The 25,864-nt window shown below is 41.2% G+C and overlaps 1 protein-coding gene across 9 annotated transcripts in view; it reads left to right on the top strand.

The window, feature by feature from the left end:
* The window catches only part of hcn3 (hyperpolarization activated cyclic nucleotide-gated potassium channel 3), a 56,495-nt gene extending 31,183 nt beyond the window's left edge, over nt 1-25,312 (top strand). The window contains exons 1-13 of one of the 9 annotated variants that reach the window (XM_023831163.2): nt 157-1,250; nt 8,445-8,571; nt 12,931-13,111; nt 13,348-13,506; nt 13,646-13,712; nt 13,888-14,104; nt 16,342-16,774; nt 17,562-17,723; nt 19,048-19,266; nt 19,429-19,575; nt 23,404-23,644; nt 24,326-24,496; nt 24,585-25,312. In XM_023831163.2, the coding sequence (XP_023686931.1) occupies nt 13,682-13,712; nt 13,888-14,104; nt 16,342-16,774; nt 17,562-17,723; nt 19,048-19,266; nt 19,429-19,575; nt 23,404-23,644; nt 24,326-24,496; nt 24,585-24,697 (1,734 nt within the window). In that variant the 5' untranslated portion in view covers nt 157-1,250; nt 8,445-8,571; nt 12,931-13,111; nt 13,348-13,506; nt 13,646-13,681 and the 3' untranslated portion in view covers nt 24,698-25,312. Of the gene's footprint in view, nt 1-156; nt 1,251-2,071; nt 2,627-8,444; nt 8,576-12,930; nt 13,112-13,315; nt 13,507-13,645; nt 14,152-16,341; nt 16,775-17,561; nt 17,724-19,047; nt 19,267-19,428; nt 19,576-23,403; nt 23,645-24,325; nt 24,497-24,584 lie in introns of those variants that run through there. The other 8 variants (XM_023831145.2, XM_023831101.2, XM_023831117.2 and 5 more) reach the window with 8 other exon arrangements.
* Nucleotides 25,313-25,864: the final 552 nt, after the last annotated feature.

The following is a 25,864-nucleotide window of genomic DNA, read 5'->3' as shown; positions in this document are numbered from 1 at the left end:
CAATAGTTTATGACTGCTGGACAGGGAAGCAGGAACGGGGACACGAGGAGTCAGGATTGAAGGATTTATTTGGAATCACTCCACATGCGGGACAGGAACATGTAACATCAAAACGTCAACGACAGACCTGGGGTTATAGACACTGACAGAAACAGAATCAAATTGACAGAAAACAACTGGTCACAATCAGGGCTGCATATGTGGTTAATAAGGGGCCGTGGCACACAAGAGGATCGGACAGGTAGGTCATGAAAATTACACTCGTATTACCCAAAATATTAGAAAAAATAATAGAAAATAAATATTAGACATTATAATTGTTATTATTATACATCTAATTACGAAGAGCAAAGATGCTTCCGGTGCGTAGCGATGTATCATTTTCATTGTCTCGATCAACTTTTTAATCAATAGACAAAAAACCGCGATGGAGTGAAGCCGCGAAGTGGCGAGGGACGACTGTATATGCATACAAACAAGTGATAACTGCGAACCATTTTTAAATTAACTAAAAGTAAGATGTATAATAGAAGATATCTATGGCTGCGTCTCAGTGGATTAGTGATGCCACTTCCTGCGTGTCAGTGGACGTGATGTCACTTCCTGCGTCTCAGTGGACATGAGTCTCAGTGGATCTGCAGCCAGACTCTATTGCGGGTGTAAATTACCATGGTAACTCAGCGGGGATTTAAGACACGTTGATGGAACGTAACTCTCACTTAAATAAGACAGACTTATCGAAATAAGCGAGACTTTCCCTTAATCCTGCTTCGTGGAATAGCCCCCAGATACTTGGACTTATACCAAACGTTTTGCGAAGGAACGCAAAATTATATCAAGAAATATTTTCCCTCCCTGACCTCTTAGGGGCTCCGTACATACGGAGCATACATTAACAGTACGTTGTACGTACTGTTAATAAAGGAATGGATTCTGTGTTGCGGTTTTTTTTGGGGGGGGGGGGGGTGTGGGCAGCTACAGATATTTTAATATGTCCCAGCGAATTGCGTGACATTTTAAATTCGTTCGAACTTGATTTTTTAAAAGAGTGATAGGCCTACGAAGACATTGGAAGCTGATGTACATTATATTGAAAGATTACGTTACATACAGTGGGGATTAAATACGAATTGCCGACTTGCATGTTGCACATGAATGACCCCTCATCTCGTACTTTTGAGTTGAAACTTTGGAAATACTTTTGATACCCGAGTTCCCGAGTTTGGAGAGGACACTTTCAGTTATAAATGGTATGTAATTATTTATTTTTAGCAATACACCAATCGTTATAGCTGCTGCTTGTGTACATCTGAAATCTGTGTACCCTTTATTGGTATGAAACAATGCTATTTATCATAATTTTTCTAATGTAGCATGTATGTTATGAAATCAACATAGGATTTTCCCAAGAAACAGGTGAGAAAAAAATGTATCCGTATTTTTTTCATTTTGCTTCAACCAACAAAGCACTTGAATAATATATGATATACTTGTAATTCCGATTTAACAATTCTATGGCGTGACACTATAATCAACTGGCTGATTGAAACCTAAATCTTGGTCTGGATTTTTACTTTCTGGACATTAAATGTCCACCTCTGAGTAGGACCCTCCAAGTAACACATGAAGGGAGTATAAGGCTTCAATTTTCACATGATATGACAAATTAATTATGATACCATTAATTATGAAATCACTGTTCACTGGTCAAGACAGGCTTGTTACATCAGCAGTGGGGCACAAAACAACAAAGAACATCATTCGGAATGTGAGGCTGCTGGGATTGCTGCACTATGAGGGAGTGGTGTAGACTATGGGCGTTGCCGCCATTACGTGTCCCACTCACGTTTCATAATTATTAATTTGGACATCCCCCCACCACCCCCACTTAACATAAAATATTAGTTCACCTAGCGCTGTTTTCCAGTGCGCCCCCCCCCCCCCCCCATTCAAAATGCTTCTGATACCCCTGGTGTAGACCAGGGTTCTTCAAATCTGGACCTCGATTCCTAATCCAGGCCATGTTTTCAGTTCTCCCAGGTAGTTATTTTAGGAATTACTGATTCTGATTGGTCAGAAGCTTCACACCTGACTGACAGGTAAAGGAAGCCTGGAAGACCAGCAGTACTCGGACCTCGAGGACCGAGATTTGAATAACCCTGGTGTAGACTCTGTGTCCACTTGTGTTGTGCACCTGTTGAAGCAGTTGATTGGAATTATTTGGAAGTATATTTGAGTGTTTGTGTGCCAGTACGGTTACGTGGGTGGTTGTTGCTTCATTTTTTATTTTTTTTCGGTCGGCGTGAGTGCTTGTCTGTCCTTGATAATAAACAGCGCGAGTGTTATTGATAGCTGCAGGTGTCGCGTGAGCGGCGTTTTTGTCCGCTTACCTTCGCAACAAACACCCGCGGGGTAATATTACCTAACGTCGGTAACATTAACTCTAAAGGGACAGTTGCTCCTGAGCTTTGCTCGGTCGCCGGTCTGGACCGGGAGGACATTTTCCACTTTTTTCCCCGCTCCGGCAGTAGCCTGCTTTGAGAGGGTTTTTTGTGGTTTATCGGCCTCCCAAGAGCAACTTCGCTTTATTTTAGTTAAACGTGGTTCAGCAGGAAGTTAGTCTCTGGTAGGTAATTGTTAATTTGGTTATTTTAAAAGTGTAATTTCAAAGGTTCTTATCTCTGACGCTATCAGATCATTTGAAAAGTTCCGTTTTAATACAAGTGTTAATTTAGTCTTTTATTGTACTCGGCACTTTATTGTTTTAACTATACGTTAATTAAATCAACTAAAAGTTAAATACGCTATATAAATATACTGGGCAGGGAGTAAAGGACGGGGTCATAGTGAGCTAGGTAAGTATGGGGCCAGCTCAGTGTTGTGTGTGCAGGATGTTTGCCCTTCTGGCTGTTTGCGTCCAGTCGGACTAAATCTGCGAGCGATGTAAGTTAGTGGACTTACTCGTGGTCAAGGTTCGTGACCTCGAGGAGCAACTGGCTCTCATCCGACACAACAAGGAGTTAGAGGAGAGAGTTAATATGCCTTTTAGGGAGATTGTGTGTACGTCACAAGTGGGGAGGGGGGAGAATGAAGAACATATGGGTCGAGAGAGCTGGGTGAACGTATGTCATAAACGTAGAAAAGGGCGTACACAGTTTACAGAGGCGGCATCACCTGAAGTGACGGTGTCTAACTGCTTTCAGGTGCTTCCAGCTTTAGAGCTGGAAGAGACTGGGGAGGCAGGTGGGCCGTTAGGCACCAAGGAGCCGCCTATACCCCCAGGGGGAGGGAGGCTGTAGTGGTAGGGGATTCAATTGTTAGAGGTGTAGATAGTTATGTGTGCACCCGTGATAGAGGGTCCCGTACGGTGTCTTGCCTGCCTGGTGCCCAGGTAGGGGACCTTCCGAATCGTGTGGACAGGCTTTTGGCCCCAATCGGGGTGGATCCAGTGGTCATGGTGCATGTTGGCACCAACGACATAGGCAAGGGCAGGAGGGCTGTTCTGCAGGATAAATTCGTGGACAAGCTTAGAAGCAGAACATCCACGGTGGTATTCTCTGGAATACTTCCCGTGCCATGTGCAAGGCTAAGTTAGCTGAGATAAGGAGATTAAATGCGTGGCTAAAAGGCTGGTGTAGGAAAGAGGGGTTTAGGTTTATGGGGCACTGGAAGACCTTCTGTAACAGGTGGCACCTGCTTAAGCTGGACAGGTTGCATCTGAACCAGAGGGGAACCAGTGTATTGGGGAGGCGTATGTGTAGAGTAGTTGTCTAATGTTTAAATGTTTAAACTAAGGACGGGGGGGCGGCAGAATATAGTTAAGAATATAGGTGGGGAGAGATGGAAAGCCCCAATTAATAATAAAAGTGGGCACTGTAAAAGGCCTACCCTTTGCAGTCTACATTTAAACGCTAGGAGTTTTAGAAACAAAATGCATGATTTAGAGGCTTTAATTTCATCAGACACTTACGACATTATAGGAATAACAGAAACATGGATGAGTGACAATGATGGAGAAGAATATAATATGGATGGTTACAAGTTGTTCCGTAGAAACCGGATAGACAAGAAGGGAGGTGGTGTAAAAGAAAACTTGCATGCAAGGGATCTCACTGATAAAAATAAAAGTACAGAAGCTATATGGGTAGAACTAGATGCTAAAAACTCAAATGGCCTAATTGTTGGTGTTTGTTATAGATCACCTAATGTAGCTGCAGAGGAAAGCAGAATGTTATATGACCATATCAGGATTATGAGTAATAAAAATGATGTGGTGGTTATGGGTGATTTTAATTTACCTGGGATACAGTGGGACACAGCCTCTGGCTCTTCTGTAAATGAACTTGAGATGGTGGAATTAGTACAGGATTGTTTTTTTGCTCAGTTTAATACCCCTACCAGGGGAGAAGCCCTTCTTGATCTTGTTTTCTCTAATAACCAGGATAGGATTGGAAATTTAGAACCATTGTACGGTAGTGATCATAACATGGTTAAATTTGAGGTTAATTTTAGTGCCTGTAGAGCAAAGTCCAGAACAAAAATGTACAATGATAGGAAGGCTAATTTTAATGGTATGAGACTGAAACTAGAAACTGTAAACTGGAAGGAGTTAAATAGCAAAACTCTTGATGAGGCATGGGAATTTTTTAAAAGCACATTGTTGCAAGTGCAAGAGGACTTCATACCTGTTTCCAGCAAAACTAAATCTAGGAAACTGCAACCAAGGTGGTTTACTACGGAAATTAAGAATAAAGTCAGGAGGAAAAGGGCTCTTTTCCAGAAATGGAACATAACTAATGATTTCAAAATAAATTAGGAGTAACATTAGACTATAGAAAGGAAGATTGCATTGGAGGCAAAGGATGACATTAAAAGTTTTTCCCAATTTTTTAACTCCAAAAGAGCTCTAAAAGCTGAAATCACTAATTTGCAGGATAGTAAGGGCCTAATAATTGAAAATGAAATTGATATAGTAAATGATTTTAATGATTATTTTACACAGGTGTTCACAGTAGAGAACACAAGTAATTTACCACCATTCAGTACGAATACAGCGTCATCTATGACCAATATATGTATATTGTTTATGAACTGTGTTCATAGTGGGGTACCGCAGGGTTCAATTTTAGGACCACATTAATGATATTGACACCAATACATACAGTAAACTGCTTAAATTTGCAGACAACACCAAGGTGGGTGGTGTAGCAGATACTGATCTAGCAGCACAGAGGCTAATCTTGATTTAATTAGCGACTGGGCTGATACCTGGCAGATGAAATTTAACATAGATAAATGTAAGGTAATCCATGCAGGGAGCAGAAATATAAAGTACAGATTTTTTTTGGGTTCCACTGAAATAAAGGTAGCTGATTATGAGAAAGACCTTGCTGTGTATGTTGATGCTTCCATGTCACACTCTCACCAGTGTGGGGAAGCAATAAAAAAGGCCAATAGGATGTTGGGTTACATCTCTAGGTGTGTGGAGTTTAAGTCAAGGGAGGTGATGCTACGATTATATAATTAATTGGTAAGACCCCACCTAGAATATTGTGTGCAGGTTTGGTCACCATACCTTAAAAAGGACATTGCTGCCTTGGAAAGGGTGCAACGTAGGGCTACAAGAATGATTCCTGGTCTTAGAGGAATGTCTTATGAAGTGAGGTTAGCGGAGCTGTATTTGTTTAGCCTCAAGCAAAGGAGACTAAGGGGGGACATGATCCAGGTATATAAGATTCTAACAGGTCTGGATGCTGTTCAATCAAATAGTTGCTTCAATATTAGTTCAAATACTAGAACTTGTGGCTATAGGTGGAAATTAGCAGGAAAACATTTTAAAATGGATTTGAGAAAGCACTTCTTTACACAGCATGTAGTTAGAGAGTGGAATAGTCTTCCTGCTAGTGTAGCGCAAGCTAGAACCCTGGATTTCTTTAAAACAGAGCTGGATAAGATTTTAACAACTCTGAGCTATTAGTTAAGTTCTCCCCAAATGAGCTTGATGGGCAGATTGGCCTTCTCTCGTTTGTAAATTTCTTATGTTCTTATATTCAGCCTTGATCATTGACATTGTCTCCATAAAGGTTCACTAGGAACCTTGGGATAATGATAGATATCCTTTGCTGATCATATTGCATCTCCTGGTCTTGTAGATTTGTTTTATATAACTTCAGGAAGGACACACCTTATTTATGAGAATGTAGTATGCTCCTGTAGCTGGATAAGCAACACATTTTTCTAACAATGCAAAAGTTTTGGGTTCTAATCTCTGGAGGCACATTTAAATCATTACCCTTTTCTCTTCTGTAAGTTGCTTTGAATAAAAGGTTCAGATGAATAAATTGTAAATGTAGAAAAGGCAGCTTAACTCCGAGTCTAGTCACTTATTAAAATTAAAATCTCTTTTTGCAATTAGACCATTAACTGTTTACTGACAGGGCTGCCAGGTTGTGCAGCAGCATGTCTGATATTCAAGCAGCCAAAACACACTCACGTCACACCTCACCTTGTCTGTCTTATTTGGATTCATTGGTGCTGGCTTTTAGAGCCATTAATGCAATGGCAGCTAATCTCATTTGAACCTGCATTCCATCTCACGTTCAGTCACCTGGTCATCCCACCACCATGATGCCTGATGCTGTGTTTCTCATGTGTGGTCCCTCAGTGATGGAATGAGTGACCCATCTACCTGCAGTCACCTGCAGTCCCTCCTTCATGAAATTCTTCAAGGCCCATTTTTGCAGCAACACATCAGAAAAACTCTTCCAACCACTGACCCATTGGCTATTCCTTAGTTATGGTCCCTTAGCAACACTGAATACTCTTCTAATTTTCTAGTGAAATTCCTTAGGGAATTATTTGTAAAATAATGTTTTGTATAGCTGTGTTCCAAAACTAAACGATACTTGTTGTGGGAAGACCAGCCTAGCAGAACTTATTTGCACTATATGACCAGAAGTATGGGGACACCTGGATGTCTCACTTTTGCGACATCCCATTCTAAATCCATAGGCATCAATATGGAGTTGGTGGTGTAGTGGTGTACTCTACACCAGGGTTTCTCAACCCAGTCCCCAGGGACCACCAAATGGTCCATGTTTTTGCTATCTTCCAATTCCCTGGCAATTGAAAAGTTCCGTTTTAACACAAGTGTTAATTTAGTGCTTCCCTTTCCGTCATGCTCTCCTACTGATGCTTGGCATTGCCCTTGGTGATAAGAGGCTTGAGTGCAGCTGCTTGGTCATGAAAGTCCATTCCATGAAACTCCTGCCACACAGTTTTTCTGCTGGGGTTAATGCTAGAGCAAGTTTGGAACTCTGCAGTTATTGAGTCAACAGAGCGTTGCAGACTTTCTGTTATTCCTTTGCAACAATACCACTTAAGTTAACTGTGGAATATCTATTATCAAATAAAAAACAGAAGTGGCACAGTCAAAAGGCTCAACACATTATACAAAATATATAAGATTATTACTGTATAGGTAATAAGGTTTTAGTGTAAGGCACTGATAACCCACATGACATGGAGCTCTGAATGCTATTCCACTTATAAACATACAAACACACAGAATCAGAACTATAGATAGAGCAGGCAGAGGTTAAGAAGCTCCAACAACAAACAGGTAAATCAATAACACGATAGGTAGATCAGCCATGAAGCAGAGAAAAACTGAAGCAGGGGGGTTAGGGTGGGGGTGTTCAGGAGACTTGGTGACTCAGCACACCTAGCACTCGATGTCAGAAGATAATGCCAAGGATGATGATCGCTGTAGTCATATACCGGATTAAATGGCCATGTTCGTCAGCCTGCATCTCAACCATTATAAGCCTCCCTGCTGAAGAGCCTTGCACAGATGACGTCAGCCACAGCACAACACTGCAAGGGTCCATCATAGATATGTGTCTTAAACACCAATTAATCATTTAACAGCATAATGAGCAGCTAATGTCACTGATACCTTGGCAGTTTGTGAGTTTGTTTATGCTTCCGGGCTTGGATTACTTTGAAAGCGTTGCCAAAAAAATCGCCTGACTCCAGTGTGCCTTGTCTCAGGCTTCAGCACACAGTGGATGTAAAAAGCACAGGCAGCCTGTCAAGATGGCAAGTTCCTGTGTAGTAAAAAAAGGAATCAAGATAATTAATGTCAGAACCTTTTCCACTTTTAAAATTGCAACCTATCCAAACAAGGTCAAAATAAAACAGAAACATTTTCCTGACATTATTTACCCCCTCTTCCTTGAAAAAATGTTTTAGATCCATCACATTGTGAGTGCACAGCACTCTTCAGATCACCTCATAAATCTTTAATTGGATTCGGGTCTTGGCTGTGGCTGTGGCCATTCCAAAATGTTGCTCTTCTTTTGGTGAAACCGTCCCTTTGGTGATTTGGATGCATGCTTTGGGTCATCATCATGCTGAATTGTGAAATTTCTCTTCATTTTCAGCTTTCAATCAACAGGTATTTAGAGGCATTCAGGACACTTTGCTAAACCTTCAATAAAGCTCCAGTTACCGCTGAAGAAAAGCAGCCTGCACCACATTTGGAGACAACTGCCTGCACCACACCTCACAGTGGGTATGCTGTTATTTTGGTGGTGTGCTGTGGTATTATCATGCTCAAAGGTTCATTTCAGAATCTTGGCCCAAACGTATGAAAATAATGGCAGATTGTTATCACATGTAAGAAGTAACCAGAACTTGCCAGCAATTCCTACAGCTCCTTAAATGTTGCCCTAGGCCCTTTGGCAGCCTCACTGAACAGTTTTCTCCTTATATTCTCATCAGTTTTGCAGGGATGTCCTATTCTTGGTAGTTTCACTGTGGTGCAGTGATTTCTCCACTTGTTGATGATCGTCCTCCCTGTGCGCAATGGTATATGTAATGCCTTTGATATTATTTAGTACTGCCCTCCAGATCAATACCTTACAAGAATGAGATCCAGTTCTTGCTGAAAGTTCTTTGCAGGCCATGACTTTTGCAGTAGGATGCAACCAAGAAGATATCAGGAAAATCTTAAAGGAACAGCAGAACTTTATTTGGACCTACTTTAATTGCAGAGTGGTGGCTTTGAGGCTAGGGATCTATGCCTGTCATTGGAAGGTTGCTGGTTTGAATCCTGTGAATGTCAGGAATGATTCTTCTCTGTTGGGCCCTTGAGCAAGGCCCTTAACCTGCAATTGCTTTGTCCTGGGTATGATGTTAATCTACATCCAGTCCTGCAAGCAGGTTGTCCAACTTCCAAGGAAAATTTGGGGGTTGGTAGCAGGATTGGTGCTCCAGCCCCCAGGAGAATCTTCACACTGTTCCATTCTGACTAGTGCAGTGCTGAGGTATCACCTGCTGCATGGCTGCACTCATGTTCTCATCCTTGAGGTGGATTGTCATGTGGTGGGTGTGGCAACACACTGTATCAGCATGTGCTCCTTACCTCCTTAACTGATGGCAGGTGTAGACTAACTAGTATTTCACATGAGACTGAATGTGATTGGTTGATTCTGAACACAGCCACATTTCAGTTATAAAAAGATGTATGCACCTATGCAACCAGGCTATTGTGAGTTTTTAATTTTAGTTTTTTTCCCTAAAAGGTTTCTGATTTTCCACCTTATTTGTATAGGCTGCAATTTTGCATTAAAGGTAGAACAAGATCTGACATGATTAATCTTAATTTTGTTTCTTTTCATTACAAAATCATTGTAGCCACGGTGTGTATAAATTTATATCTACTCTACTACATCTGTGCTGTTGTCTGTGCTGTTGGGTGTTATTTATTGTCCAGTTAATCCCTATTTCTCGAGTTGCAGAACTTTCACTCCAGTGTTCCCATTACAGTGTTCACACCAGTACTACAGCAGGCTTTGCCATGCATGTGCTACTAATGGACTGACTCATCCTACTGTGAGCATTCCTGCCACTTGCATAGGCCATCCCTATCTTTTATTTATCAGAAGAGTCCGCAAAATATATGGCATCAAAACTGAAATAAAATCCCCTTTTCACCAAAGCTGGGAAAATCTTTATGACATCAAGATATGATCCAAGAGTCAGACCCAGAGGACATGAGAAGTGTCTCTGTGACACGCACACGCGCACACACACACACATACACATGTTGGTGTACCTATCTAAATGGGGACCGTCCATTCATTTCTATGGGAAAAACCCTAATCCCAATCACAACACCCTTAACCTCCTCCCATCCCTAACCTTAACTACAAGTAATCAACCCAAATACAAGACTTTTGGCATTTTTACTTTTTTATTGTATTCACCGATTTTTATAAAATTGAGGTTATCCAATTGTATGGGGACAGTTTGGTCCTCATATATGATCTATGCAAATACACACACACACATATATGCTGATGCCATGCACACCTTATACCTTGCTTCCCTTTCAGTCATGCTCTCCTACTCTCTCTACCTAGACACTGCTGGATGACATTCTGGGACTCATCCCAGCAAATTCCCCAGGTTTCTCAGCTTCAGGCCCTCTTTCTGGCATCACTCAAAACAAGTAGACAGACAGAAGTACAGACATACAGATAGATAGATGGATAGATGGATAGATGGATGGATGGATGGATGATAGGTTGATAGATGTGTCTACTCACCCAGCTCTAACCCCACCCGGAACAAACCTGCATGTCTGTGGGCACAGTGCCTCCTCTGTCTACCCATCTAGCTCTAACCCCACCCAAACAGACCTGCCTGTCTATGGCACAGTGCCTCCTCTGTCCATCTATTCATCTCTAACCCCACCCGAGCAGACCTGCCAGTCTGTGGGCATGGTGCCTCCTCTGTCCACTCACCTTGCTCTAACCCCACCCGAACAGACCTGCCTGTCTGTGGCACAGTGCCTCCTCTGTCCACCCACCCAGCTCTAACCCCACCCAAGCAGACCTGCCTGTCTGTGGGCACAGTGCCTCCTCTGTCCATCCATTCAGTACACTCTCTGCCCTGTTGGCTGTGCAAACCAGCAGGCCTCAGGTCTCTGCATGCATGTCAGTGTGACAGCTTTTTTCAAATAATCTGCACAAGGGTGTAGGTAGGTAGATAGGTAGGGAGGTAAGACACAGACAGACAGACAGACAGATAGATAGATAGAATGTAGTAGTGTGAGCTGAAGACACTCTGCACACATATCACTTCTTTGACTCATGCTGAACAGTTCTTCCTCTAGTCTTGTCAGTAGCACATGCTGTCATTTCCCAGCTGTTAACTCGTGTGTACTGACACCACAGTAAAATGAGATCACTCCCATCATCCCATTCAATAACTCCGGCACATTAACTCTTTCTTGCTTATACAATGTAATCGGATCCACAACACTGACTGACAGAGTGAAACACCATAACCTGTGTAGTCACAGCTACTGCCTGACTGGAATTGAGAACTATGGCATCAAGCTTTTGTACAAAGTGTGCAGTGACCCTGACCATATAGCTTGTGAATTACTTATAGTGTGGAGGCATAAGAGAAAGGTTGTTACCTTAGATACACATCACTGTTGTCTTTTTGCATTATTCTGTCAGAACGTCTGGTTCATAACCCCTAATTCTAAATAATAAATATAATATCTAATTTTATTTACATCTTCCTGCTCTGTTTTCCATTTTTCCTTATCTTGTGCAAATATTCTCGCCTTTGTGATAACGTTTATCCCACAACACAGGTCATTTACAAGAGGGATGGATGATGACTTTGTCAAAACATAAGACTCTGGTCATTGTGCACATTCTTAGAGCTACTACTTAACAGCTACCAATCAACAGTCTCTCAAAACTTATCCAAAAAACTATGAAAACTATCAAAACATTTACCCACAACAGGAGTATTTATTAATTTATTTATTAATCTATAAAGCACCTTAATTACAGTACAGTCAAAGAAATTGATGTTTAAATGATGTTCAAGTTGAACTATGATATTGCCTGTCAAAGTGTGTCAGCTTAGCCATTTCATAACCTCTCCTAAAGTCACCCCAGTATCTGCAGTAACCATCCAATAAACTGTTGTATTTTTTTTTTTACTTTACCACTACCACACCATGTTTGGCGAATCAATACCTCACTGAGTTATTTAACCAGTTATGTTAATTAGTTAATTGAGCCAGTGATGAAATTAACCAAATACATGGAATGGCTGGGTGCCCCTGGGGAGAGGTTTGGGAAGTGAAGCAGTTCTTCCAGCCAGCTAAGACAATAGTATCTATATGGAGAAGAAATTCTAGTTAGTTTTTATTGTGTTACGTTTAATTTGCATATGTTATAATGTATTTTTTCTATAAATATATAGTTGCCACCTAGTTAAATAGCTTTAAGCATTTTCTTTCACTGCTTGAGACTTTTGCACAGTAATATATAGACCTCAGTACTTACAGGTATGTGATGTGTAAATGATTGGGGGTCCTGTTTCTCCCTACACTCGTCCACACAGCTCCCAGTTAGGAACACTGTATTTTAATATTTCAAAAACCTGAATTATAAGGTTCTGAATTATAACGGGCCCCTGACGTAAGTCATAATAGATCCAACTCAAGATAACTGATCCTGGAGTTGTTTTCCCATATTGCGAAAATTATGTCAAAATTGAGTGGTTATATCACGTTTTAAATTATATAAAGGCAGATGTTGTTTTATGTGTGAACATGGGGATAAATATAGGTTAGAAGGCAGGCTTTTAAAACATGCCAGCCTGGGTATCCTTCCCCATCCTACGTAGTTCACCCTTTACTTTTTCAGTTCCCTGCCTCCTCCCACTTTTACAAACGTGCCATAAGCGGTGCTCTAAATGGCACGACCTTAGGCTACGGAAGGTGGTGATACGGCAATACGCACCACGTATTTATCATATTACTATAATATTACTACCATTTTAGCATTTATTGCAGGTCTTCATATTTTTATTTTGTTTTTCATTTTTCTTCAGTCACTTTGGTGTTTTACTAAAAGCTTCCTAAAAGAAAGACTCAGGAGTTTGGGTGATTCAGCTGGAGGACTTCTTGAACATTCTGAGGGGTAATCAAAGAAATGAAGAGCAAAATAAAACAAGTACCAGAAGAGTTACACAGATTTTTTAGACTAAATTACCTCTTTTAATTTGACTTCTGGTGAGTCCCTGATCTTGGTTTCAGCAAATAATACATTACTTTACATTTGAAATGTAAGCTCATCTCAAGCTGGTGTCTCTCCTTAATTTCTTGATGTGCTTCGCCGACCACCTGTCTTTTTTCTTTCTTGGATGTGCATATGTGCTGTGGCCTTCGCATTTTTGTGATCTTTGATGCCTTTTTTACCTTTAATTGGATGCATAGGTTAAGTTTAATAGAAATATATCACCCATCAGACACACCGAGTGCTGCAGCGCAAGAGGCAACGGCTTAGAGTGTCGCTGTCTGGGGAACAATTTATTTTTGGCATTTTTTTGGAGGATATTTTTCTGCATCTTTAAGGAAATAACAACTACAAAACAGAAGTAGGACTTCCAGTAGGATTTCCTTCTGAGGTATGTTGAAACATGTTATTTAGGAAAGATCATATCTCTCCTATGAGAATAGTTTGCGTACGTTGTGTTGATGACTTCACTTGACGATAATCATCTAATATTGATGAATAATCATTTGCTTCCTGCTTCACTGTTCAAGGAAAGAAACCAGGTACAGCACCATTCTTGTGATGCTATGGACACCATGGTGACTGTTTCATCAACAGGTGAGGACAACTCCTCTACAAATGTGGCCTCCCACCGCAGATATGGCAATTCCCGCACAGCAAACGCAAACCACTTCCACTTGGACACCATGAGGAACTATTCTGAGCCAACTCGGAGGCTCTCAGGGAACTCTCTTGCTGCTGTCAAATCTGGTGAATCAATGGACTCTTCCAGAAAGGCAAGCAGTGCTACTAATGAGCCCCTGGCTGGAACCAGAGGCATCCCTGTGGCCTCCCAGGGTGATGTCACACAAGATGGGGAGGGACACACCTACGTCGACAACTCTGGCTGCATCTATAGGCGTATCTCACCCATGCTGGTGCCGTCGATCAACAAGTTCTCCCTGCGCATGTTTGGCAGCCAGAAGGGGGTGCTCATGGAGCAGGAGAGGGTGAGGTCCCTCGGCATATGGATCATCCACCCATTCAGTGAATTCAGGTATCTGGGGGTGGGGGCAGGGCTCAGCTGAAACACAAGGGATACCTTGCATGGGCAGCATGTGTCTCCCAAGCCACTTCTTTACCAGAGGCCATTGAGTACATCTGTTTGCTTACACGTTACTTTACAATGGTCTTTCACTTTTTGGGAAACTGAAATGTAGTAAAAGGTGCTGCTGTTCCTTTTGAAAATGGTCACAGAAAGTCTACCATCACTGACCCTGAATCGTTTAGTATAACAGAAAACATCTCCTTCATTGGTGAAATCTACTCAATTGGTCAGTCTCCAGAACCCTTGATCAACCCTTGATGATGCTGAGATCACAGCAGGTGAATGAATGACTAAGACTTGGCTCTGAGGGTGAGATAGAGCACCGCACAGTGTCATGCTTCCTCTTTGAGTACTACTTGTAAAAGCACACACAGCCTCTACATGGATGGCTGCCCTTCACTATGTTCCCCTGCATAACGGAATGTTAATGACCCTTTGGATTCATCTTAGTCTTTAGATGAGGAAGAAGGGATGAATTTGAGTCTTTTACATTCTGATATGTTTGAAATATAAGCTGTCATGTATTTCAGATATACTTCAGTTAAATTACCATCTTGAAGTATCCCAAAAAGCCATACATCCATAAAATTCAAACTGTTTTCCCTCTGTGGAGTTCTGATTCTTTTAATAAATACCCTCTGTTTTTCCAATAGTTTAACAACATGATGGGAACAAGATTTGGGTTTTAGGTTGTGTCCAGGGTTTCTCAGTCACTGGTCTGCGGCCCATAGTGGGGCCACCAGCACCCTGCAGTGGGCCGCACATCTATATTAGGTAAATGTAGTTTGACCTGTATTGGGCTGCCGCAGGGACCCAGTGGATTGTCGACACTTTGTAATAGTCAACAGCTGGGCCTTGAGGTTGATAATCCCTGCTTTAGAGTACCATTACATTGGTGCACTGTAAGACCAGCTCCGTCCAACAGAGGGCACTAAAGCCCATAATTGATGCATGCTTTTATTCTTTTTCTTCAATCCACCATTTCCATTCAAAGTTCATTTCCAAACATACATACAAAAATTAAACCAATAAAAAAATATTCTTCTGGACATAGCCTCAATTAGAACTACAACAGTTCACAGTCCAGAGTTGAAGCAGGCTTTGTGCTCTTTTTTGAACAGAAAGCACCATCTAATGGGGTAAAAAACATACAGCAAATGTTTCATGAAGTGTCATTTTGTTCACATCAAATTATGTTAGGGTTGGGCGATATGGCAAAATTTATTATGATAATTTAATACAATATATTTCTTTATTTCTTTACTTACATTTTTTGCTCCATTTTTGCTTAAAAATCCCTTAGAATTTCCCTTCAGATCCAGAACACAAAAAACAGATTGAATTGACTGTAAACTGAAATCTAATTATCATAAGTCACACAAAAAATATATATTTTTTTGTAGTAGAACATAAGACTAGAAAATTCCTACAGGACATTTCATTACTAGGTTTTTTCTCTGACTGCCACACTTTTTGTTCCAGAGAATGGAGTTGACTAAGGCTGGGCAATATGCCCTAAAAATGTCTTATAATATTTTCAGAGATTTTCACAATATTGATATTGTTCGCAATATTCTAAAATTCATAGAAAACAGTAAAATATAACAAACAGGTGGTTATATAGATGACCAAATTGTTTTACTAATAGATATGAAGTTTGTGAAAGGTATAATGATAAATTACACCAGCAAGAGACTCTTACCTCAATATAATTTGTGTAAAAATAGTGCATTAAAACTGAAATTATGCAAGGAAATTAGTGTTTAGAAATAACAATATTCAAATTGATAATAATATTAATAGTTCATCGTCACAATACAATATTTTCTCAATATATCACCCAGCCCTACATTACACTGATTTTTTTTAACTTGTGCTTTTGTCCAAAGTGATACAAGTGAAGAAAGCGTGGGATTAGAGAGCAGGATGAAATTGTGATTAAGGGCCTTGTTCAAGAGCACCAGTGGTGATGAGGTTATTCCTTTGGCCATGAGATTCAACCCAGTCTTCCAGACATGGGCACAGGGCTACACACCACTCATGAGGCTGTTATATATACTACTGTATAAAGGCTTAGACTCCTGTGAATATGTATTGCCAGTCAGGCACCCTCACTTTTTACCTATCCCATCTCACCAGGTTCTCCTGGGACTTCTTGATGCTGGTCCTGATGATTATAAACTTGATAACCTTGCCATTTGGAATCACATTCTTTGACGGTGATGACAGCTCATGGTTTGGAATCATTTTTGGTGTCATTAGTGACATTCTCTTCCTGTTTGACCTGATATTCAACTTCCGTACTGGCCTCCTGAAAGAGGATACCTCCGAGGTTGTGTTGGATCTAACTGCCATCCGCCAGAACTACTTCCAGACCTGGTTCGCTGTGGACCTTGTGTCTTCCATGCCTGTGGACTACATTTTCCTCTTTGTGGACTTGGACGACCATATGGACTCAGACATGTACAAAACAGCTCGTGCACTGCGCGCCATGCGTTTCACAAAGGTCCTCAGCCTGCTTCGTCTGCTGCGGCTGTCTCGACTGATCCGATACCTTCGCCAATGGGAGGAGGTGAGGGGTGTGCCTGAGGAAATGGGGGGGTGGGATCTCATGGCAGTGGATCAGCACCGCAGTTGATGGGAAGATGGTAAGAAGTGAGAGGGTAGACATAGTTCTGCTTATCCTGAGCAGGAGGTAGCATGTAATTTAGGGAAAGAAATCTTATTCTGTAGGGTCCCCAGTCCTGGTAGCTGGCATATATTCAGGATTTCAGCATTATATCCCTAAAGTGACCAAATGAAACTAGTTTATGTGCTTTTCTCTAAACAAAAGAAAACACAAATAATAAATCACTGTACTAGGGAACTAATAAGGTAGTAGCCACTACTGTACATGGTACACTGTACATGGTGTACTTCAGAATTATGAAGTCATGTGCACAGACTTAGTAAAAGATTGACTGATTCTCTATTTCTGTCTTCATAGCCATTGCCCATCCACTTTCATTTAAATGACAGAGTGATACTCAGCTCAGAAATGAAATTTGATTTCAAATAAAACCATTTTTACAGGCAGATGATATAAAAAATAAGAGATTCGAGTTTAAAGTCATTGTTTCCCTGGGATGTCTTTTGAGGTTTTAGCATTGTTATGGGGATGTGTGCTCATAACCTGTGCACATCTTTCTCTCTCGCTCCATCTCTACCTTCCTCTCTCTCCACTTCCCTCTCTCACTCTCTTACTCCTTCAATCTCTTGCTCTCTCCACTTTCCACTCCCTCACTCTATCTCTCTGTCTCCTTCCCTCTCTCTCGCTCTCCCTCCCTCTATCGCTTACTCTCCCTCTCTCACTCTTCCAGATCCTCAATACAAAGTATGACAAGGCCAGCGCACTGCTGCGCATCACCAACCTCATTGGCATGATGCTACTGCTGTGTCACTGGGATGGCTGTCTGCAGTTCCTGGTGCCCAGCATGCAGGACTTCCCGTCCCACTGCTGGGTGGTCAAGAATGACTTGGTGGTAAGGGGGCGTTGTCTCTACACACGTGTGGGTATGTAGTAAGGGGGCGCTGTCTCTGCACGTTTGTGTGGTAAGGAGGTGCTGCCTCTGCATATGTGTGTATGTGCATGGTAAAGAGGCGGTGTTTATTGCATGTGTGTGTGGGTGTGTGGTAAGGAGATGCTGTCTGTATATGTGTGTGGGTGTGTGGTAAGAAAGAACTGTCTCTGTACGTTTATGTGGTTGTGTGATAAGGGAGCACTATCTCTGCATGTGGGTGTGTGGTAAGGAGGTCCTGTCTCTGCGGGTGTGAGAGGGTGTGTGATAAGGAGGCGCTGTCTCTGCATATGTGTTTTGTTGTGTGGTCTGATGACACTGTCTCTGCATGTGTGTTTGAGTTTGTGGTAAGGAAGCATTGTCAGTGCATATGTGTGTGCGTGGGTGTGTGGTAAGGGGTGCTACTTCTCTATGTGTGTGTTGGTTTGTGCAAGGAAGCGTTGTCAGTGCACGTGTGTGTGTGGTGCTTGTGGAATGCTAATAACGCTGTTCCCAGAAAAGGGTTGCAAATGGGTGGAAAATTTCTGGATAGTTTCCATGGAAATTTTAACATGGGAAATTTGGGAATTGATAATGCATCGCCAACTGATGGTCATTTTGGAGAATGCCGTGTTATAGCTACTTTCGCTTTCTACTTTTACTGCTAACAAAGGCATTTGGTTGACATTTCTTTTTGTTATTGTTTTAAATGTAAAATTGAAAAACTGTAAAAGTGGATATATAGTGTTCAGGAAAAAAATCAGTTACTCCAAGTGATCCATCAAACAGGCTAGCTCATTTATGTTCCTTATATTTAATAACTTTTATTCTGATGTAACTCAGCATCAACCTGCTGGAAGGGTCTTTGCTCATCCAAGCCCCTGTTACCGACTGCAGAAAGGATCTCTCAACATCAGCTGCCTTTGAATGCAAATAGACAAATTAAATGTCTTCAATACCTCTCTTCTTATTATGAATATGCTTAATTTTTGTATGTATGACAAATGTTCATACACAGGAAAATACAAATTTCCCAAAAATCCCCATGGAAGATTTTCCTCTGAAAATCCCCAGCATTTTCATCCCTAACCCAGGGAAAATCGAGTTTCTCCGTCATCAGTGTGTGGTTTATAAAAATAAATACATGCAAGATCATAACAACCAGAGGAATATGCAATAATCTGCTCTTGTATTCTCTGATAATAAGCAAAAACCCTTTTGTCAAATACACTGCAGAGTCTGTTTCATGGCCCATGCTGAAGGCGGAATGCTAATTGTATAACTCCCTCTGTCACTGTCCCTGTCTCAGAACCAGACCTGGGTCGCACAATACTCATTTGCCCTGTTCAAGTCCATCAGCCACATGCTGTGTATTGGCTATGGTGTCCACGCTCCAGAGGGCTTAGTGGAGGTCTGGCTCACCATGCTCAGCATGATGGTGGGAGCGACCTGCTATGCTATGTTCCTGGGCCACGCCACCACACTCATTCAGTCACTAGACGCGTCCCGTCGGCAGTACGATGAGAAGGTATCAGCCTATGCCAGTGCCTCTGTCATGCCTTACATACTTAGCCTGCCAACCAAAATCAGTGACTACTTGTGCCCATTAATAAAAAGCTCAAAATCACTGTGTTGTTCCCTGAGCTTTGAGAATGAATTATTAATGGAATTTTCTGCAATTCTGTCCTAGTACAAGCAGGTGGAGCAGTACATGGCATATCATAAGCTGCCAGCAGACCTAAGACAAAGGATCCATGATTATTATGAGCACCGATTCCAGGGGAAGATGTTTGAAGAAAGCAGAATCCTACGGGAGCTGAGCGACCCACTTAGAGAGGTCTGTGTCACCCTCTATCTGTCAATCACCAACCTATCTGCACATTTCTGTGGTGAGGCTGCGCTGGCTGAGCCTGATCTGGAGCATGATTGGTATCTGTCTGTGTCCATGATACTCTGGCATTTGTTTTCTACTTGGTACCTTGTTTACTGTGAGTTTTAATATTGAGTATGGGTGAGTTGTCTACTGGTAGTGCTGGCCTCTAACTGGTTGAAATTATTATTATAAGCTCTTTTCTGGGCTGAGTTTTTGTGTGTTTAAGCTATTGTTTTGCATTCATTCACTGAATTTGGACTTGGCTGTAGGTGGTCATGGGGGTAGGTGGACCCTGTACAGTATGTAACTACCAAAGAGCAAGATTGGTTTGGACAGAACTGTTTTGTGGTGGCTTAATGGTTAGGGAAGTGCACTTGTAATTGAAAGATTGCAGGTTCAAATCCCTGACCAGCAAAGCACCACTGAGGTACCCTGAGCAAAGTACCGTCCCTGGGCACTGAATTAGCTGACCCCTGCTATGTCACATTTTGTCACATATGGGTTAAATGCAGAGAACACATTTCGCTGTTGTGCACTGTGTGCTGTGGTGTGTCAACAATGACAATTAATCACTAAATTCAAATTCAATTAATGTTCTTTTTCATTTACCATTTTTGTTTATTATTGTTCTGTCTGGGCCCCAGGCATTTTTATGCTACAGTGTGTTCAGTTTCTCTGTAAGTTTTCTCAGAGTAAATAGGTGGGTGGCTGGCCTGTGCTCTTATTTAATTCTACATTCAAATCTTTTAGAGTCTGAATTAATTTTCTGGTTGTTTTAGCATTTAGTTTTATTGTCTGAGATTTTTCTCATCATACCATATTTCTTTCCCATTAATCTTGGAATGGGTTCTTTTACATGTTACTTGGAATAAATGCTTTATACCTTGAATTTCCAGACTATACTCTCTGCAATCATCTGGTACTGTATTCATGTAAATATTAGCAATCCAGGTTTCAAAAGAATTTATTTTTCTGATAAAATGTGTGTTAAATGCCTGCATGTCTATTCAGTAGATCTGCTCCAGAAACTGCCCTTGAGTGCTTAAGTCTCCATAAAATAGCAAAATACCAAAATACCTTGTGCTGGGAAGCGGTTAATTTATGCAGCTAAAATATGCAGATTTTTATGGTAAGATATGGTAAGATTTTGAAGTTTCTAAATCCATTCTGAATGATGTGTGTTTGGCCTTCCATGGCAACACTGATGTGAATGATGCAGCAGTCACTGCCTTGTGTTTTCTCTGGGATGCTTCAGGACCTCATGGAATGCTTCACAGTCTTAGGGATGCTTCACAGTCTCTGAGATGATTCATGGCACTCAGTTTCACTTAGGACATAGTAACTTAAAAAGGCATATAACTTTATTTCAAATCAATCAATTGTTACAATGAATGGATCAATTTAATGCCAAGGGCTTTCACATTAATAACTGGGTGCAAAATGAAACAGTCAAAAAGTGTCCTGATGTTCACAGCTTGTTAAAGTCCATAACACCTGTTTTAGCAAGGACAAAAGTCTTGTCATGTCTCTTAATGATTCAACCAATCACAGATTAGAGGTTCACCTGTGACAAATATTGTAATGAACATAATCCCAGGTGTGTATAAAAAGAACCCCAAGAACACCAGACCTTCACTTGAAGTGCAACCTGACTTCTGACAACATGCCAAAGATTCAACCACAGACCAAGTCTGCTGCTGAGGTGGCAGACATCGTTAATGTATCCAAACGTCAAGTGGAGAGGATTAAAAAAAAGATATGAAGAAACTGGTGATGTTCATGACCAGCCCAGGTCAGGCAGACCCCGCAAGACAACTCTTTGAGAGGACCGTTTGTTGCTTTCGAAAGTCCAGGGCCAACCCTTTTTCAATTGCAGCAGAGCTACATCAGAACTGGTCACCAGAAACCGCTGTGTCTACAAGAACAGTTTCTTGAATTCTCGCACGCAGTGGTCTCCATGGCCAAATTAGTGCTCAGAAACCAGCATTAACGAGAACGCAACAAAAAAAGCATGTTGAATTTGCCAAGGCCCACAGCTTGCAGCAAGGATGGACAGTGGCAAAGTGGCAGAAGGTTGATTTTTCTGACGAATCATCCATTGAACTACATACCAAATGCCGCAAATACTGCAGGAGACCTGTTGGAACCCGTATGAACTCAAAATTCACCAGAAAACAGTCAAGTTTGGTGGAGGAAAAATCATGGTTTGGGGTTACATCCAGCATGGGGGTGTTTGAGAGATCTGCAGAGTGGATGGTAACATCAACAGCCTGAAGTATCAAGATATTCTTGCTGCCCATTACATTCCAAACCATAAGAGAGGGCAAATTCTGCAGAAGGATGGCGCTCCTTCTCATACTTCAGCCTCCACATTGAAGTTCCTGAAACTGAAGAGGATCAAGGTGCTCCAGGATTGGCCAGCCCAGTCACCAGACATGAACATTATTGAGCATGTCTGGGGTAAGATGAAGGAGGAGGCTTGGAAGACGAAACCAAAGAATCTAGGCGAACCCTGGGAGTCCTGCAAAACTGCTTTCTTTGCCATTCCAGATGACTTCATCAACAAGTTATTTCAGTCATTGCCAAGACGTATGGATGTGGTCCTCCAAGCTCATGGGAGTCATACACATTATTAATTTTTTTTCCAAGGCACCATGACTTTATGTTCTGATGTTATTGTACCATGTTTGTGTATTCTAAATGAAGTATATGTATAATTTCTACATTATATTTGTTTATGACAAGACTTTTGTCCAGGCAAAAGTTGACCTTTCTGTCCTAATTCCATGACAAAACTCAATGAATGATGCAAAGCTTTATTTTGGTATAATAAGCATAATCTAGAGGGCTTTGCCTTTTCTTATAAGCCATTTCTGATTCCAACTGATTAACTACAGGTCAAGTTGTTTGTTGTTCCTACAACTTGGTTAAGTGACAAGACTTTTGTCAGGCACTGTAGAATAGCCTATGGACACCATGTTGTTTGTTCATAGAGACTATTGCTGGCTCTTGCTACCAGTGGAGTTGGATGGACTGTTATGATTTTGACCAAGCAACATGTTATTCAAAGACCAAACACAGTGACAACTTTCATGCTTGAGATGGACCTGATACTAGAGATTGGCAGTGTGTGTAGTGCATGGTGGGCAGACTGGAGTATGACCTCCTGATCTTGTATGCTGTTGCTTTTTATGGTGAATATGTTGGTGTCAGCCCTGGATAACAGTGTACAGAAGACTCTCCAAGAGTCTCCAATGATGTTGTCACTGCTGCTCAGTTCAAAACCTTTCAAGTCGCTTAGTGCAGCACTGCTTTATGGTCAATGAACCCATACCCACCACGTTTCTGCTTACAGTTATGGCTATTCATTGCATTTATTTGTTCTAATTTGCACACTTGTTTTTCCACTGTTCCATATGACCATTTTAATGTATACTTCCTATTTGTGCTACTGTTTTTATTTCCACTACTTTGTTCCTGCTGTTGTGAAATTTTCACTAACCTGTACTTATCAACTGTTAAGCAATGAGATTTGATTTGATCTGATTTGGCATCCCAGTCAGGATGCTCCTTATGTTGTGCTTTGTGAAATAGGTTGCATGGTTTTTTTTGTTTTTCGCTCATTTACTTCTGCCACACATGAACAGGGATTATTCTAAAAATACAGCATGTCAGTTGCACTCTTAGTGCTTATGTCTCTCTCTAGTGGATGGACGGTGCACCATGCAGGGGACAGACATCCATTTGTCTTATCCCTGCCTTCCAAACCATCTCATCTCTTCCCTTCTCTAGGAGATTGTGAACCATAACTGCCGCCACTTGGTGACCAATGTGCCACTATTTGTTTCTGCGGACCCAAATTTCGTGTTTGCTGTGATGACCAAGCTCTGCCTCGAGATCTTCCTACCTGGGGATATCATCATACGCGAGAGTTCGGCGGCACGCAAAATGTACTTCATCCAGCATGGAACTATCAACGTGACCACCTCCGAGAATGAGGAGCTGAGCCTCACTGATGGGGCTTATTATGGCGGTAGGCTGCCAAGGGGAGCAATGCTCCTCACAATGGGGGGGGGGGGGGGGGGGGGTTGTGCAGTTAATACTGCAGTTTTTTGGCTCTGCTTCTAATTTTCTCTTATTTAATAAGGACAACAGGTAGCAAGGTAATTAAAGACACAAACTTCATTTAAAATTGCTGGTTTAGTTACTGGGAGGTGATTTACTCAAGTATTCTTAACTTGAAAATATCACAATTTTAATTGTGAATACTGTTTAAAAATACTGTTTAACTGTAATACTGTACCTGTTTTAACTGCTAAAAATTGGGTTTATTTTTATGGCTTTGACTAAATAACTAAGGGTTAATAACTGTTTGACTCATAACATAAAAGTGAGTGCTCCGCTGTTCCCATTCCCCATTCATGCCCATTTACTAGTAAGAACAGAAAGGAAGCTTGTAAATGCAGTTTTGTGGATTTAGCGCTCATCCAATCAGCTACTTCATTGCTTGTGATTGACAGAATACAGTGACCCCGGCCCACTGTTGTGACTGGCTTAAATGACTGACAGCAGTGACCCCTGCCCACTGTTGTGATTGGCATAAATGACCCTTGCCCACTGTTGCTTCCCAACCCTCGTTTCTTCCATCACTAACTTTTTAATGTGCCATTTTCTGTCTACCACACCTCCACCCTGACGTCTCATACTGCCCCAGAGATGTGTCTGCTGACCCGAGAAGACAGCACAGCCACTGTCCTGGCCGAGACCTACTGCCGCCTTTACTCCCTGTCAGCAGATCACTTCCATGAGGTGCTGGAAGAGTACCCCTTCATGAAACCGATCTATGGGATTGATGATGAGGATAACCCAAGGCACAATGATAAAAGTAGGATGTTAAGAAAGGAGGATGTGTGATTCTTTGTGCATGATGGAGTAGTGCTCTTCTGCTTTATTCTTACTATTTTTTCTCCCAGGAGAGGAGCAGTTGCTGCAGAAGAATAGCATGACAGGAGAAGGCACTATGACATCTCCAGACTCATCCCAGTGTGACACTGAGTTAGGTGGACAGGCCAGCAAATATGGTTAATGAATGTTATATTTCTAAATTAAAACTGACTCCAGCCAAACCAGTGGAGCACAAGGATTAGCATAAGCACCCCTAACCCAAACCCAACCTGCCTCCTGCCTGCAGTTCTCCTCCTCCAGACCTTTTCCAGAATGTATACAGTCCCACTCTCAGCCCCTCCTCTGTTAGGTCCAGGTCTCTTCCTAGACAGTTTTGTCCTTAAACCCCACTTATTTAATACCATGTTTTTGTGTTTAACACATTGACCTACGTTTCATTATCCTAACTTTTATATGCGAGCAAATTGCCTTTAGACACCATAATGACAACATGACACATGTTATTTCATTATATGTAACATAATATTAAAAATAAATATTTATACACCTTATAAGAAAGCAAGTGTTTCTGTCTTTCTTAATTTAAAGTTAGAATCAATTCTAAAATTGAAAGCATCTCTGCACATCCCTACTACCCTGTCTTAATTGATGACAAGAGACATGTTAAGCTGTTTGCAGCTATTCTGGTTGCTTGTGTTTATGTTGGTTTCCCTTAATTTTTGTAAGGTTTTGTAATATGCCTATTGGATTATATTAAACTGTGGCTATTTAATAATATTTTTTATTTTTGCTTGATTTATAGACCTATCTGTATAAAATCAAAATCCAATAAAAATCCATATAAAAAATCTGTTTTCTCTGTTACTTTAGATAATAGATGATGTTCTTAATATTAATTTTGCTTTTCCTGAAGCAGAGTCTGAAATGTCCCTGAAGGGACCTGTGCAAAAAAATAAAATGTTCTTACGTTCTCGTGCATACAATACTTTTGAAATTAAATTCTTCCGATGCTTGATAATGGTGATGTCATTTATAGGTCAGCTTGTAAAAGTCTGCTTCAGAAGCTTGATGTTCTTTATCAACCATTTTGCTATAAATACCCCTTTCAACAAGAGCCGGTTTTGCTGATTCAGTAATAGTAGAATGAATTCTATACAAAAAAATGAGTCTAACTTTGTACAGTAAACAGTTGATATGGTGTGAAAAGGATAGAGAGCGATCTAGCCAGATACCCAGGTATTTGTACTCTGTGACACAGTCTAGAAAAGCATCATAAATAACAGAAAATTTATGGGATTGGGGAGGAGGGACAACACCTTTTCTACAAAACCACATAGCCGTAGTCTTT

The sequence above is a fragment of the Paramormyrops kingsleyae genome, chromosome 23 (genome assembly GCF_048594095.1).
Source record: "Paramormyrops kingsleyae isolate MSU_618 chromosome 23, PKINGS_0.4, whole genome shotgun sequence".
Classification (NCBI taxonomy): domain Eukaryota; kingdom Metazoa; phylum Chordata; class Actinopteri; order Osteoglossiformes; family Mormyridae; genus Paramormyrops; species Paramormyrops kingsleyae.
The sequence above is the reverse complement of the archived record's forward strand: the minus strand, read 5'-3'. Positions and strand labels throughout refer to the sequence as shown.